The following is a 14,958-nucleotide window of genomic DNA, read 5'->3' as shown; positions in this document are numbered from 1 at the left end:
CAGTCCAAACAACAGGCAGCCAAGCGCTACTTTACAAGTATTGATTTATTCACTCATTGGAAACTCAATGGCTCGCAGTGACGTGCAACTTCTGTGCTGATATATAGCATTGCCTCTGAAATGTTACTCAAATTTGAAAATAGAATTAAGATTTTATGGCTATGCATTTTTAAGGCGGAAGTCAAGTCAATGTGGATTATTTTTTTTAATGACCAATCCGAAGATATAGAAATTAAAAAACAAAAATCACATTATCGCAAGACCAACAAAGCATTAACACGTCACATCGATAAAGCGTGCAGGCGTGGAAGCTCATAATTAGCGGAGTTTTCTTCCATGCTCTAATTAAAATACGCTTTCAATATTTCTCGCAATTGGTGGAATACCCATCGGCTCTGACTGTTCACTTCAACACTAATTCTGAGATGGATCCTTAGATGCCCAATGAGCGTGAACGGGGCTGTTAGCTGTGCCACATAGTGGAGTGATTTGATTCTCACCACCCACTGGAAAGCAATCTGGGTCCATAATGGGAAACTCAAATAGCAAATCTGTGAGTATAAGCATGTCTGGAGAAGTCGCGAGTCAGCAACAGGCTCACTTAAGCATCCAGATAGTTTAACCGGAGGTCACGGGAGTGACAATGAAGGAGGCGCCGTCTTAGCACGGATTATTCGTCGCACTGGCGCCGCTCCTAAAATAGAAGGTAATATTGTTGAAGGAGAAATCGAAAAAAAGAAAGCGAATGATGAAAGGAACTACGGTTGATTGAAGCTGCTTGATGACACTAAATATGTATATAAATATATATATCTATATATTTTATATATATTATATATTTTTATTATTATTGTATTTTATTCTTATATATATATATATATATATATATATATATATATATATATATATATATATATATATATATATATATATATATATATATATAATAGTGTACAGGAACATCTGTGCAGAGTATGGACTGGAAGTCCCAAGATCCAAGTGGGAAACACCTCCAAAGGTGGTAGAGAATGACCAAGCCAAGATCCTCTGGGACTTCCAGATCCAGACAGACAGAATGGTAATGGCGAACCAACCGGACATTGTGGTGGTGGACAAAGAGCAGAGGAAAGCCGTTGTGGTTGACATAGCCATCCCAAATGATGGTAACATTAGGAAAAAGGAACATGAGAAACTTGAGAAATATCAAGGGCTCAGAGAAGAGCTGGAGAAGACCTGGAGAGTTAAGACTTCAGTGGTACCTGTGGTCATTGGAGCACTAGGGGCAGTAACCCCCAAACTGGAGGAGTGGCTGAAACAGATCCCAGGAAAAACATCTGACATCTCAGTCCAGAAAAGTGCAGTACTAGGAACAGCAAAGATACTGCGTAGAACCCTCAAGCTCCCAGGCCTCTGGTAGAGGACCCGAGCTTGAAGGGAAAAAAAAAGAGACCACCCACGGGGGGTGAGGAAAAGGTTTTATATAAATCATATGATATTTTTATTATTATATTTTAATATTTTCTTATTATTTTCCTTTGATTATATTTTTCAGATATTGTTTTTCTTTGCGTGATTTATCTTTTTTATCATTATTTATTTTTTATTATTATCATATTTTAATATTTTCTTATTTTCTTTTGATTATATTTTTCAGATATTGTTTTTTTTTGTTTTTCTTTGCATAATTTAGTATCTTCGTACATTATTTGAGACCAGAAAATAAACTAACTAATAAACTACAATTCCACATTTTCATTCCAACCACACATCAACAAAAGTCTGTCTTGGTTCCAAGACCAAGCAGTTTATAAGTGCGAAAAGAGGTTAGAGAAGTTTTAAATTGAATTTTACTCCTGTGTGGGAGTGCCTATATTGACGTTTTATTCTGCTTCATCCCGTGTCTGTCCGTCACGTATTCCCCTGACAACCGTACTACTGAATATGCGTAGCCTCATCAAGAAGATGAAGCGATGACAGATTGCTCTAATTAAGACTTCATCACAAGATTAAGAAAATAGCATACATATTGAAAATCACAAGACTTAATGAAGCCTGAACGTTCATTTTTACTGCAGCCTAATTCATTAGTTGCTTATAGATACACGTAATAATGAATCACGAGTGTTACGACGGCCATTGTGGTTTCCCCTCCCCGTGTTTGAAAGTCATTAGTTGGAAAAGACGGGCAGCGGAACGCTGATGACGGCGAAATGATGATTAGTGCTGCAGATAGATTGAGTCAATACAAGTGTAATTAATATTTCAGCGTGAGCTTTATTAGTACAGGAGCAATCAGGCTCTTGATGAGGGAATTTTTAAATCACTTAAATATACAGTCAGTTTGATTTTATGTAAATATGTTTGCGCTTTCTTGCTGCTGTTGTGATTTTTTGCAACGTCGAGGTTGTTCAGTCAATTAGGCTCATTTCGTCATTTTTTTTATGAATGCACTTGTTTAACTTTTCCTACTTTTTGGGTGGGGGGATTAATTGCACTTGTTAGCTAGCCGCCTACTCTTGTGTGTTTGTGCCAAATTTTTTAATGAAAACCAGACCATCTGCTTTGTGTTTTTCTGTTTGAGGTGGCATCAGTCAATTTTTTTTTTACTATATGCTCTCATCGGCACGCATCTTTTTAGAATTGCAAACTAGAAATGCAAAATTTAGAAATGCTTCAAGCCGACTGATCAATAATCTTTGGCCGTGTTAAAATGAATCACACAGCGATTCTTATTCAAGTTCTGAATCTTAACTGGCTGTTTTCACATTGATATTTTCAATATTTCGTATAAATTCACAACTTACACACCCTCACCATGGCGTTAGAACACAACATGGTGGAATGATAAAAATATTACAGAAGTGAGAAAAAAAAATCCATTCATGCTTTGTGTTTCCTAACAGCTGCAAGTTAGCGTTTTTAGAAAAATATTTTTCTTGTCTTCTCAGCTTTCTGCGAAGAGGGTTGCAGGAGCGGCGGGACATGTGTGTCCCCCAACACGTGTGTTTGTCCTTCAGGATTCACAGGACGATATTGTGAGACGGGTAAGACAGATATTTTGCTCTAATTTCAATTTGAGCGACATCATATGTCTGGCACATTATTTCATTTGGCTCAACCAGTTTGGACTTTTTATGAGCGGCAAACTCTCATATATAAGTCCCCCGTCATATTTAGTAGGTTAGTAGGACTTGGACTGCGATGTAAAAGTGTGAGAGCTCAGCTAAGGGAGTCTCTTGAGAGCTCGGTGATTATTTTAACTGCATGGATTAATTCCCAGCTAAAGTAAAATTTAGAGCCCTTCACAGTTTAAACTGTCATAAAGTCTTCGCACGCCCCCTCCCTTTGGGAAATTGGGGAGGAGAAATGAGGCCCTGCAGAAGGAACCGAAGAGCTTTCCAATAAAACAAAACTGTCCAACACAAGGTCCGGGGGCCAGATTACGGTCCGCCTAATTATTTTATGTGACAAATTGTGCATGGACTTCATGTGTCAATACTAAAATTACAAATTGTTTTCTGTTTTAAAAAAATAGATAATTGCTAGACATTTTTATTAGCGTTCATCTTTTTTGAATATTTAAACTGTTTTTTACTAGTCGCTGATTTCAGACTGTCTGAGGCGTTGACATTCATAATGGCCCTCCGAAGGAAACCGAATACAATGAGGCCAGCGACAAAAATTAGTTTGACACCCTTGCAATAGAAGAAAATGGAGAGACTAGCCTTGTAAGAAAAAAAACATTTTGTGTATTTTCCAATAAAAAAAGGCCTGAAATATGGAGAGAAGAAAGTGCTGATATGTTTTTCTCACAAAATAGCAGAGCGCGAGCCCTCGGATGGTAACATTTTGTATTGGAGGTGAAAACCATTTTAGGCTGAGTCTCTTTTCATAAACGATGAAAAGCCATGTTTGCGAGTACGGCGGGATTATTGTTATTATTCGCAAGGCTGGTGGCGCTGCTGCCTGCCAGCTTAGCTGATGTTGCTTTGCTTCTTGTCAAGTCACATGTTTATGTATTTTGGGAAACATCACAAATGACAACGTTCGGCTTTAATTTAAGAAGATTTAACAACAACGTATTAGGAAGGTCTGCCGAGGATGTACCTGGATTTTCAGGACCTCACTAATATTCGGAGGAAGTACTTTTCCTTCTGTGAGGATTTTATTTTGGCAAATAATCTCCTTAATGTGTTGTTGGAAGTTTCTCTGGCATTAGCACAAACTAAAAAAAAAAAAAAGCTAGCATTAGCATTTTTCACACGGTGATGTTTATTTGTGAAAGTACAAGTTGCCTTCAGCCATAAATCTGTCAGAGTGAGGAAGCGCGTGATTCATCTATGGCCTGGGGGGGGCGATGGAGGGCAGCCCCCTCAGGCATCTGACACATATTAGAAGGGGAACAAAAGTAGACGTTGGCCCAAAGTGTTTACGAATTCTGTGGATGCTCTTCATATAAACGTTGAGCAGTTTCAACTGTGAAAGATTTCAAAACTGAAAAAAGTATCTTGTGATTGGTCGAGGTGTCATATGAGGACAAGACAAATTTTTCAGATTTATGTCACATTTAATTTTTTGCGTATTCAGCTTTCTCGTACTATTTCTCAATTCTAGTCCTTAGATTTAACTTTTGGGGGGGGCATACAATTAAATTTTTGAATTTGTAATGTGCCACAAATTCTATTCATTTTGTATTTCTTCTTTTTTTCCTCTCTTTAATAATTAAGATGACACCCCAGATTTTTATGTGCACATCTTTTCTGACAATTCTAATATAAAATATGGATTTTTCTGATGATTTTTTTTTTTTTTTTTTAGTAGAGCATGCCGGTGAATATAATATCCATCTGTGAACTCAGACATGTGGCATCTCCCTCCTATAGTTTCAGTAACACTCTATCTGTGCATGTATTGATTTTCAATAGCCTGTCCAGTGTCGCACTCTCCCAGAGGCAAAACACAGACTTCACTTCAACCAATCACTGCCAGGGCACAAATTAACACCCAAGCATCATCCACATATTATTAATCTACATTTTTATCATTGCTCCTCAACCATTATTATCTTTTCTATCCATTACGTTTGATATATATCATATCACCAAGTTAATGAGGACTTCCTTGTCCTTTTGGCTACCGTTAGCATTTAGGCGTTTTTCTAGCCAGAGGCCAAAGTACTGCAGATGAGCAGCAAAATTCACATGATACATAATGGATGAGAGCGATTCGCTCTCCTGAGAAAGCGCTAAGGGCCGGCCGGGCGGGCAGGAGTATTTACTCCACTTGAGGGAAACAAAGCAAGCGGGGGCAAACCTGCAAGTGCACACGGCTTTCTTCCCTGCAGAGATGGGCGGCGTCTAATGTGAGGAGCCGCTGGCCCGGCGCCACTCTTGTGACAGAATTTGACGGGATTAGCCTTCAGTGAGCCAACCGGACGGCGCAGATGTTTCATGTTCATAATCAAGCGTCTGTATGTGTGTGTGCAGATATCAACGAGTGCGCGGAGGGCCTGATTGAGTGTCACAACCATTCCCGCTGTGTCAACCTCCCCGGCTGGTACCACTGTGAATGCAGAAGCGGTTTCCATGACAATGGCTCCTATCTGCTTGATGGGAGCTCATGCATTGGTGAGTTGAAAACATTCTTCAGAATAACAGTCGACAAGACCTGATCTGAGATCTGATTAGAATTCTGGAGTATATTTTGCTTTCTTTCTCATTGTTTATTTTTGATCCGTTCTACTTGATAGGATTCACGTGTGGCCGTGAGCCTCATTTCTAATCGAGATATGTTTGTCCCGCTTCCAATTTGACGGTCGCGACTGAAACGAGGGAAAACAAGATTCAAAGTAATGCCAAAGGCTGCACTCGGGCATCCAAGCGCAGTCGTGAGTTAAAGGGAAACAAAATATGAGAAATTAGTTGGCAAAATTTGTTTTCTAAAAGTTTAAGATGGAAGGATTGGGAATGACATTTTTGTGGAGAGCCGATAAAAGAAAAACATTTAGTACAGCACAATGTTTTGAAATGGTTTTTAAAAATCTCCCCTTTTGAAAGTGTTCATTCTGGGCTCCTGTAAATATATTAGTCATGATGATAATGGCGGCACTGTAATAATGTTTTCCAGCAGGTGTACGTTTAATGCGGGGTGATTTCAAAACATCATTTTTGACAAGGTGATGGGCTATACGTGATACTTTTCAATGACGCAATGAAAAAAAATTGTAGTTATTATCAGGTTGTTGTAAAAATGTATGCTAAGCTAAAAAAAAAAAAAGCCTTGGCAATGTTGTAAACAAAGATTCTGTAGAAGCGAATAGTAGAATAATACTACTTGCAAAGTCCGAGGTAAAATTCAAACACAGAACCTCGTCACCGTGAGGCCACAGTTGAGTGCAATTCCGCATTTGATAGAATTCAATACTTTCATAAATCAGCACCTTTGCAGCAAGCAACAATCAATGAAACTTGATTGGGTTCCCAATACTTTCCATTCTATCAGGGGAGAGGACGGCCATCTTTGATATACTGACACATAACCACCAAATATGTCGGGGCCGCTGAAGATAAAACCAAAATTTATGAATCAAATTAGATTAATTCAGTCAACTGTAATTGGAAAGAAATGATAGAAAGGACGGACGGATGGATGGACGGTGATGAGTTAGCACCATTTGCCCTCCATTGAAGTGAGCTGAATAAAATAAGCTACGCTAACATTTATTCTCAGTTCATTTGGAAGCATTGCGGGATGTTGAATAGCATTGTGTTGCGTCCGGGATGGCGGCAGCTGCATCGCTTTTGCATTATTGCTTTGACTGAGCGCTACACGGCTTGCATCGTAAAATCTATGAATTATGCCTCGAGCATTGAGGAGAGACGCCTGGCTTTACCAGGAATCTTGAGGATGATGCATTTTAATAACACACTGTCTCCCTGCATAAAATGTGTGGGTACCCCGTTCCCGCTATGTGGAAACCCGTGGCACAAACATGATTTGCAAAGTTTTGAGCTAGTTTGTATTGAGTATCTTGCGGTATCGGGGCACTCGTTTTGGGGTTTTCCATCCGGTCGGCTGTGCTCAGCTGCGTTCTACTAATGACTTTTGTGTTGCAATCTCGGGTGTGTGTCATCTGCGAGCGGCTGCTTCTGGCGGAATGCGGTGAATGTAGCATGACGAGCATTAATCCTTCAGCAGCAGAGGTGCATGTCCTACCCGCTAATGGGGATTTGATGTAGTCTATGCAAATAGTCCGCGGGAGGAACAATATGTTCTCAGCTGAGCTTTTATGCTCTGGTTCATTTTTTTTTTTATTTTTTTTTTTACACAAACCAAATAATTCCAGCATGTGCTCAGCGACGGCACAGTTTATTGTCATGGCTACAACATGAGCCAAGCTTCATCTCAGTGATTGTTTGTTTACCTTTTATATTGCACGAGATTACTTTGAAAGGCTCACATTAGTGTGGTAATTTAGTAGAACAAAAAAAAAAGTAGCAGATGGTGCTAACCCCAGCATTTGGGCAGGATGTCACATTTGGTTTGGCAAATGAAAATGAGTAACGTTACAGCTGAGGTACCTGGATGCTGCTGAGGACGTGCTGATAGCGAGAAAAACACAATAACGCTCAAATTGACAGTCGGGGAGATGCACGTTTAATATTGAATATCGCGTGTCTGTTTATTTTTGCGGTTGAGGCTTGCAGTTGTATTGAAACGCTTACTGATTAATTGATCCATGTAGTTTGTGTAAACTCTGATGCACAATAGCTGGCGGACATGACTCGGAACAACGTGGAGAACAAATATATTTTGACAGAGAGAAGATCGAAGCTATGATGTGTCCCACTTGTGTTTTTGCCGTGTAAAATAACAAAGAAAAAAAATCTCAATCACTAATAACCGATCGACTCCCTTTTCATGTACGTCGTGTAAAATCTATTCATTGCAGGCCTTGCGTGATTTTTTTTTTTCATCTGCCTCCCAGACATCGACGAGTGCATTGCGCAGAAACACACTTGCTGGAACAACAGCGTCTGCGTCAACCTACCGGGAAGCTACGACTGCGTGTGCGCGTCGGGTCCGGGTTGCACCGGGGACTGCCCTCAAGAAGAGGGCATCATCCGAAGGAACCGGGAAGACTGGAAACCCAGCTATGACATCTGCACTATTTGTTCCTGCAAGGTACTGAGAAACAATTTCTAATCAGGACTCTATGATGATCATTTTTATGTCATTAATTCTGACATGCCAGTGGAGACGAGAAAGGGCAAAAGGGCAAATCAACTCGAGATTAATACACGGATTTGTATCTGTCCTCAATTTATGACAGATGGATTCACTGGAAACGTGCTTTTTATGGCTGTGCACAGACTTGGCCTGTTTTACCATGATGCAAAAACGATGCGTATGCTAACGTGCGCCAACACAATCCATTGGAAGATAAAGAGAGTCCCACACACTTAGCCTTTGGCACATACTTGAAAGACGCGCTTCGGAAATGACCAAATCAAATTACGCATGGAAAGAACATCTCCCACAAAGGCTATAATGAACACAATCTATGAATTATTCAACATGTCATCCACGGCGATTATATTCATTATGAAGCTGTTGTTGAACGGTAAATAGGCAACACGAATTTGGATTTACTGGGAGAAAAAAAAAAATCACAGCAGTGGCGGACTTCCTGCCGAGGCGAGCGTCTCCGCAATTGGTTGTTAATTCCCCGGCAGGCTCCACCCCGTAAATGTAAAGACCAAGGCCATAAGAATTGGCCTGGCGCTTAACGAAGCGGGACAATACGCAGAGATAAAACATTGGCTCCGTGTTACCTTTTTAACGGTATGCAGAGCCATTTTACAGCCCTCGTACATTTTCGAACGGCATTTTCTTGTAACGTTTTTATATCGCCACTAGACTGCCATCGCTGAGCCAGACAGCGCTTGCTGTTCTGTGTAAAACCACCCATTAAGTTTTTAGCAGGTGGAGTGGAAGATATAGGGACCGAGTGTCCACAAATTCAGTCAATATGCGGTCAAATTTCGGTACTCGCTGGGCCTTGAGTTTGACCTACAGCTACATTAAAAAGTAGCTGATAAAAATGGATGCCAAAACAACACAACACAGAAAGAAAAATTCCAGAGCTTGGAGGGATCCTCACATTGTGGTAGGCAATTATTGGTTCCAAATACCAAGCAATTTTTCCCTGAAAACCTTGAGGAGGAATTTCTCCTTTTCAACACAGCAGTTACTCACAGCGGTAGGTCGGTTTGCATAATTTCGAATCTGTATATGCCAAATAAATTGAAACGTGGGCATCCGGTTCTGCTTTTCAAAAACAATATAATTATTTCATCCTGAAAAATATCTTTTTTGTCTTCCTGGATGGGCTGTGTACGAATCAATGATTCAAACACGCACAACATTCGAGCCGTTCGTGAATCTCGGATTAAAAATTGAAAACGTGTATTCAAAGCAACTACAACCTGCGCTTTCCAGGATGGCCAGACGTACTGTCGAAGGAAACCCTGTGACTGCGCAGACCCAGAGGAGGATCTGTTCTGCTGTCCCAGTTGCGATAACAGACCCAGCAGCCAATGTTTGGACCAGAGCGGCCGGACACTCTACCGGAGCGGCGCGTCTTGGCTTTATGGCTGCCAACAGTGCCGCTGCATGGTCAGACAACACACACATGTACATGCATGTAAATTAGCGTCCCAAGTGAAACCCGACCTTCAAGGCAAATCTCTGGGCTGGAACAGAATCTCCTCATCAATACGGAGCTCAGACTTAAGCTATGTTTCAAAGCCGTTCATGGATGACTTTCCATGTCGTTTCCAGGAGGGCGAGGTGGATTGCTGGCCTCTGGTTTGTCCTGTGCTGATGTGCGAGTACACGGCAGTGGCCGAAGGCGAATGCTGCCCGCGCTGCGTCACAGACCCCTGCCTGGCCGACAGTTTGGCCTACGACATCCGACAAACGTGTTCGGACCACGCCGGCGTCACGCGCCTCAGCGGGGACGCGTGGCAGATGCCCAACTCGCCCTGCACCGGCTGCATGTGTAAAGTAAGACGAAGCAATATTTGTTGTTGATGATTGAGTCATCTTTGTGAATTATTGAACGGTTTTCTTCACCGAGACTACTGCAGTTGAAATAATACCAAATTTCACAGACACCAAGTAGCATAATTTCACTTAAAATATTATCAATACTAACAATTTTGTATTTTAATATATATAGACAAAAATTCCACAAAAAATGTGACACAGAAGATGATTCGGTGAAAATTCTACTGCCAAGGAAGATTTAGTCAGTGTAAATTTGTTTTGCCTTAAGTATCGGTGACTGGTATCGGCAGTTTCTACGAATGCCTGATTCTATTCTTGTGAATTTGTAAAATGTTTGCTTCACAGCATTGCATGATGGGATTTAAATGATACAACGCTTATTTCTTTTTTGTGCTGCCATCCACAGAACGGAAACGTTTGCTGTTCGCTGGATCTCGACTGCCTCCAGAACAACTGATGCTCTTCATCTTCTGGTGATGCTTTTTCTCACTGTTTCCCTGACTCCTCCTTTCGCCGCAGGGCCGCCCTGCCCCGCTTCCCATTGCTAAACAACTGGAGCTCTTTTTTTTTTTTTTTTTCGAGGGGGACAAACTCTTGCACATCCTTGTGTATGCCGATGTGTGCACCGAAAATAAAAACACACACTGGTTGAGACGTTGGGTTATCCCCCCCACCTGACACTGTTGGCAGGACGTGACTGCGAGTCGTAGCTCCACACGAGGAGCTTGTGGTTGAAGCTACTCACATCCCCTGCTGTATGTTTTCATCTTTTCTTCTGTTTCACAAACAAATATTTTGGCTTTTATCTTTTCAGGCCCAAACTAGACACAAGGCGCTGAGAGCTGTCAATCAAAGTTTGAAGAGCCTGCGAATGAGGTCAATAAGAATGTTGTTCGATACGATTTGTTTTATGGCTCACTATTGAGTGGATTCATAATATTTTGGGAATTATTATGGTTGATTGGATGTGAAGGAAGAAATATGGCCGCTTCTGGTAATTGTCAAATAGCATAAACATTTCTCAGCAATATCTAATGAAGTAACACTGATTTATTCCTTGCAATACCCGGTTTTACCTCTAGGAGCAATAGTGAGTTACAGTAGCTTGTAGTCAGCCCTCGGTTGAGTGGATGAGATGCGAAAAAAAAATTCAAATCAAGGTTTTTGCGAATCACAAAACCCCACAATGAGGTTACAACAAATAAATTTCATCTTTTTTTTTCCCCATCATAGTTTTCAAGCAGCAATGATCCCAGCTAAAACCTGAGCTATGCAAATCGAAAAAATCTATGAAAATGGTACGACAAATTAACACTGGGCTCAAATTAATCTCATTATTTTCTTTTAACTCATTTGTAAGGTAAAAAAAAAAACATCTTCTTACATACAACGATTTTAGATGCGACGTGTACATATTTGTAAAAATGTCTAACTCTTCAAAACCTCATTTGATTACTTTTTTTTTTAATCACACAATCCTTTTGTGCATAAAAATATTTACGTCATTTTAATCCTTGTGGACCTCTCAGTTTTGAGTGAGCTCTTCACATTTTGGTCTGTAATTCTTTCATAAGCTGTAAATTGTCTGTCAAACAACCGCACGTGATTTCCACAGTGGGTAGCGGTCGTCCCCACGACATTGATTAAATTGCCGGACGTTGGTCAGATTGCTCTGTCATTCCCAAGGTGGCCCGGCTCCTCGCCGTACACACACGCATTGACAGCAAGACACTAAAAAGGAGGAAAGAGATAATTAAAAGACCCCGGTCGTCCGCTTTCCAGTATGCCAGCGGGTCACCGTGTGTCGAATCTGTTTACAGACGGTCAGGCTCATTAAGACACAAAATGTCAGTGCTCTTTCTCCATGTTCTGGCTCTATTTTGGCTTCTGTTCTCTTCTCCATCATGTTGATGTTTGTCTTGAGAGGGCTCGTTTCCCTTGAGTGTCCCTTTCATCACACTTTGAGTCTGTCGCTGTTGGTAATATTGCTTTTTTTCACCCCCAAAATGGGAGATGGATTGCCGAGAGTGTATTTGTAGTCGAACGGTTAAGTACCGATACTGGAATGAAATTCTTGTCGGATTCTCTTGGAACGTGCTTTGGAACATCTGCTTTGCCCAGGCTTGTTATTTGGTACACTTGTCAGTCCAATCTGGAATACACAACATTTGGAACAGGATATAGTTAGTTCCCCCCAAAGAATCAATGGAAATTTTTTTAAAGAAAGACTTCCATATTTAAATGTAGTAGTTTCCTTAAAAATGCATGAAATAAATCGGATACTGGTACTTCGTATCGGTACTCGTCCATCAGTGACTTTATAAATTGCGTTTCTGTATTGTGGACAAATTCAGCCTGGCAACTTCCACGATTCATTTGTTAGTCCATTTATTTTATTTTATTTTATTTACTTATTTATTTATTTCTCTTTTTTTTTGTTTATGAAGAGACCAAAATTAGCCACATTTCATTTGTTTGTTCATGTATTTAATATTTATTTATGTATTTATTTATTTACATTTATTTGTCATTTTTATTTATTTATTCATCTAATTTTTTATTGATCCATTTAATTTTTTTTTATTTCATTTGTCCATTTTTTAAAATTATTTTTTTTTAGTTTTGTTTACGAAGAGACCAAAATTAGCCACATAGCTAGACGGAACTGCATGAGTAATTTGCCTTCCTTTTGCCCTTCCTGCGTTGGGCTTGTGAAAACTGAAGGGTCATCTCGTGCTAGGCCGTGTCATTGTCCCTCCGGAGGGGACGCGGTGTCACGCGGAGGGGTGCGTCGCCGCTTTGACTTCTCAGCCACGCTGACCTTGTCTCGTCTGTTCGCCTTGGCATCTGTTTGTGTCTCATAGGAACGAATCTCCATATATCGCCCTTCGTCACCATCACTTTTTTAATCGTGTGTTAATTGTGCAGAGTCAGCATACAATTTAAAACCAAGCGATGTACACTGATCTCACTCAAGTCGAACGCCGCAGACATTTGTAAAAAAATCACTCTTTTCTGCGCGTGCTTTTGATTTATTTGATATCTGAAGAAAAAAAAAATCTGTAAACACATTGCAAGTTTGTGTGTAAATGTTTTTACATACTGACGATATGAAGAAATTATACAGTTTTCTATTACCGTTGTGTTCATGCCTAACGTGTTTCGACTTTTATTTGGATAGGATTGCGCAATTCTTTGTAAATAGATTGTAAAGTGGAAGGCTTCTGTAAAGTATATCAAAGGAATGTGAATAATTCTCATTAACTAGAGCTTCTTAGGAGTGTTTTGAGTCCAGTATGAGAAGCAAGCTGTACATTGTTTTTATTGCTATTTATTTTTCTATGTTTGCCTTAACCCTTTTAGTAACCGCCATAGTTTTTTTCTCTCTCGTCACTGTTTTAGGGAAACTTTATGGATTAGACTAGTCTGTATGTTTGTACACTGGAGTCTGCATCGATTCACTGCACTGACGAAACTGATGGGGAGGAAAAGATAATCAGACAAAATAGTAAAAAAAAGAGAAAGAAAAAAAAATCGAAATTCAGCGTTGAGTAAATGTTGTTGATTCATTTTCACAAAAAAAAAGAAAAAAACAAGACACTGTGTTGCTCCATTATGTCTAAAAAAAAAAAAAGAGGAAAAAAAAAAGGAGCTTTGGACCTTTTCCATCCTGATATGCTTCTTGATGATTTTGACAGACAAACAACACACTGGAGAAATTCACATTTACTGTTCTTGTACTCAAAGGGTTAAGTGTCATTTGACTTGAAGACTGTGTTGTGAGTTTGCTGTAAGACATTCTCCAGGTAATAAATATTTGAGTTGTTTATTTGCTGTGGTTCTCTTTGGCTCTAAAGTCTGATGGCCACTCTCACTTCAAGAAAAGTAGCATTATTATGACCTTTGCTCGCCTTCCGGCAAAAATCAATTCCGTTTTACCAACCGTAGATAATGATAAGAAAAAAAAAACGTCTAGGTTTTTCTGTATAATACATTTTATATGTACTCGAGGAAATTAATTGTAACCGAGGAAATTAATGGTAACCAAGGAAACCTGTATTTTCTAAAGTGTAATTGCACATCCATTACAGTAGGTGGCAGTCATTGTCAGATTGAGTATCAAAAATGTTATTTGGCCAGTTTTTCATTTATTTTTTTGCTTTTTTGATATTAATAAGTATACAATGTTATGTCAAGCTTTACTTCGCACCAATTTAGAAGCAAATGACATCACGTACTGCTTTTCAACATACAGTTTTCTGTATTGTGGCAGAAAGTGTGTGGACTCCATCTGTTTCTCCCCCTGCATGAGTTTTAATTGTGATGTCAGGATAAACAAATCTTTTTCACTCATTCAGTCCGCACTCAAACACAAGACTTTTAATAGAACTTGGGGCTCCCTGAGTTTCAATGAGCATCTGCTTTTCACGAATCAGTATGGATAGCTTTATCCTCCATGGAGGAGTGGATTGTAGTGTGGTGGGGGGGTTGTCAATTAAGCCAGTGCCACTCAGCTGTGTAGCAACTTCTCCGTGTTCTCCGCTCTGCCGCTTGTGGTCATGGTGAGTGGTGGCCCAGAGCTCCGTGTCCATCCTCACTGGGCGGGTCCACCCAAGGCTGCTTACCATTCATGGGCTGGCGCCACCGAGGTCACCACCGACAACAACCATCTCCAAACTCTGCTCTTAAAAAAAACCAACTCAAGAACTTTAAATTACTACATTGAGAGAATCAAACAGGTTGTTTGGCTTGTATCATTTCAGCAGAATAGAAAGTTTCTGCAATTCTGAAGCCACGCCCCCCTCTAGTCCATCCATCCACCCTCGATCAATTTTGTCTCTCAATCAGCATTCCTTAAAAAGGGCAACCAGTTAGAAATGCAAACCA

At 40.1% G+C, this 14,958-nt stretch overlaps 1 protein-coding gene across 1 annotated transcript in view; it reads left to right on the top strand.

Annotated features, from left to right (window-relative positions):
* LOC125966678 (protein kinase C-binding protein NELL1) overlaps positions 1 to 13,900 on the top strand; it is a 98,063-nt gene extending 84,163 nt beyond the window's left edge. Inside the window, exons 16-21 of the mRNA XM_049717061.1 lie at positions 2,949 to 3,044; positions 5,487 to 5,627; positions 7,988 to 8,184; positions 9,502 to 9,678; positions 9,844 to 10,068; positions 10,478 to 13,900. Coding sequence (XP_049573018.1) covers positions 2,949 to 3,044; positions 5,487 to 5,627; positions 7,988 to 8,184; positions 9,502 to 9,678; positions 9,844 to 10,068; positions 10,478 to 10,528 — 887 coding nt within the window. The 3' untranslated portion in view covers positions 10,529 to 13,900. The remainder of the gene's footprint in view (positions 1 to 2,948; positions 3,045 to 5,486; positions 5,628 to 7,987; positions 8,185 to 9,501; positions 9,679 to 9,843; positions 10,069 to 10,477) is intronic.
* The last annotated feature ends 1,058 nt before the right edge of the window (positions 13,901 to 14,958 follow it).

Source organism: Syngnathus scovelli, chromosome 4 (assembly GCF_024217435.2).
Source record: "Syngnathus scovelli strain Florida chromosome 4, RoL_Ssco_1.2, whole genome shotgun sequence".
Classification (NCBI taxonomy): domain Eukaryota; kingdom Metazoa; phylum Chordata; class Actinopteri; order Syngnathiformes; family Syngnathidae; genus Syngnathus; species Syngnathus scovelli.
This window is presented reverse-complemented; position numbering and strand designations above follow the sequence as displayed.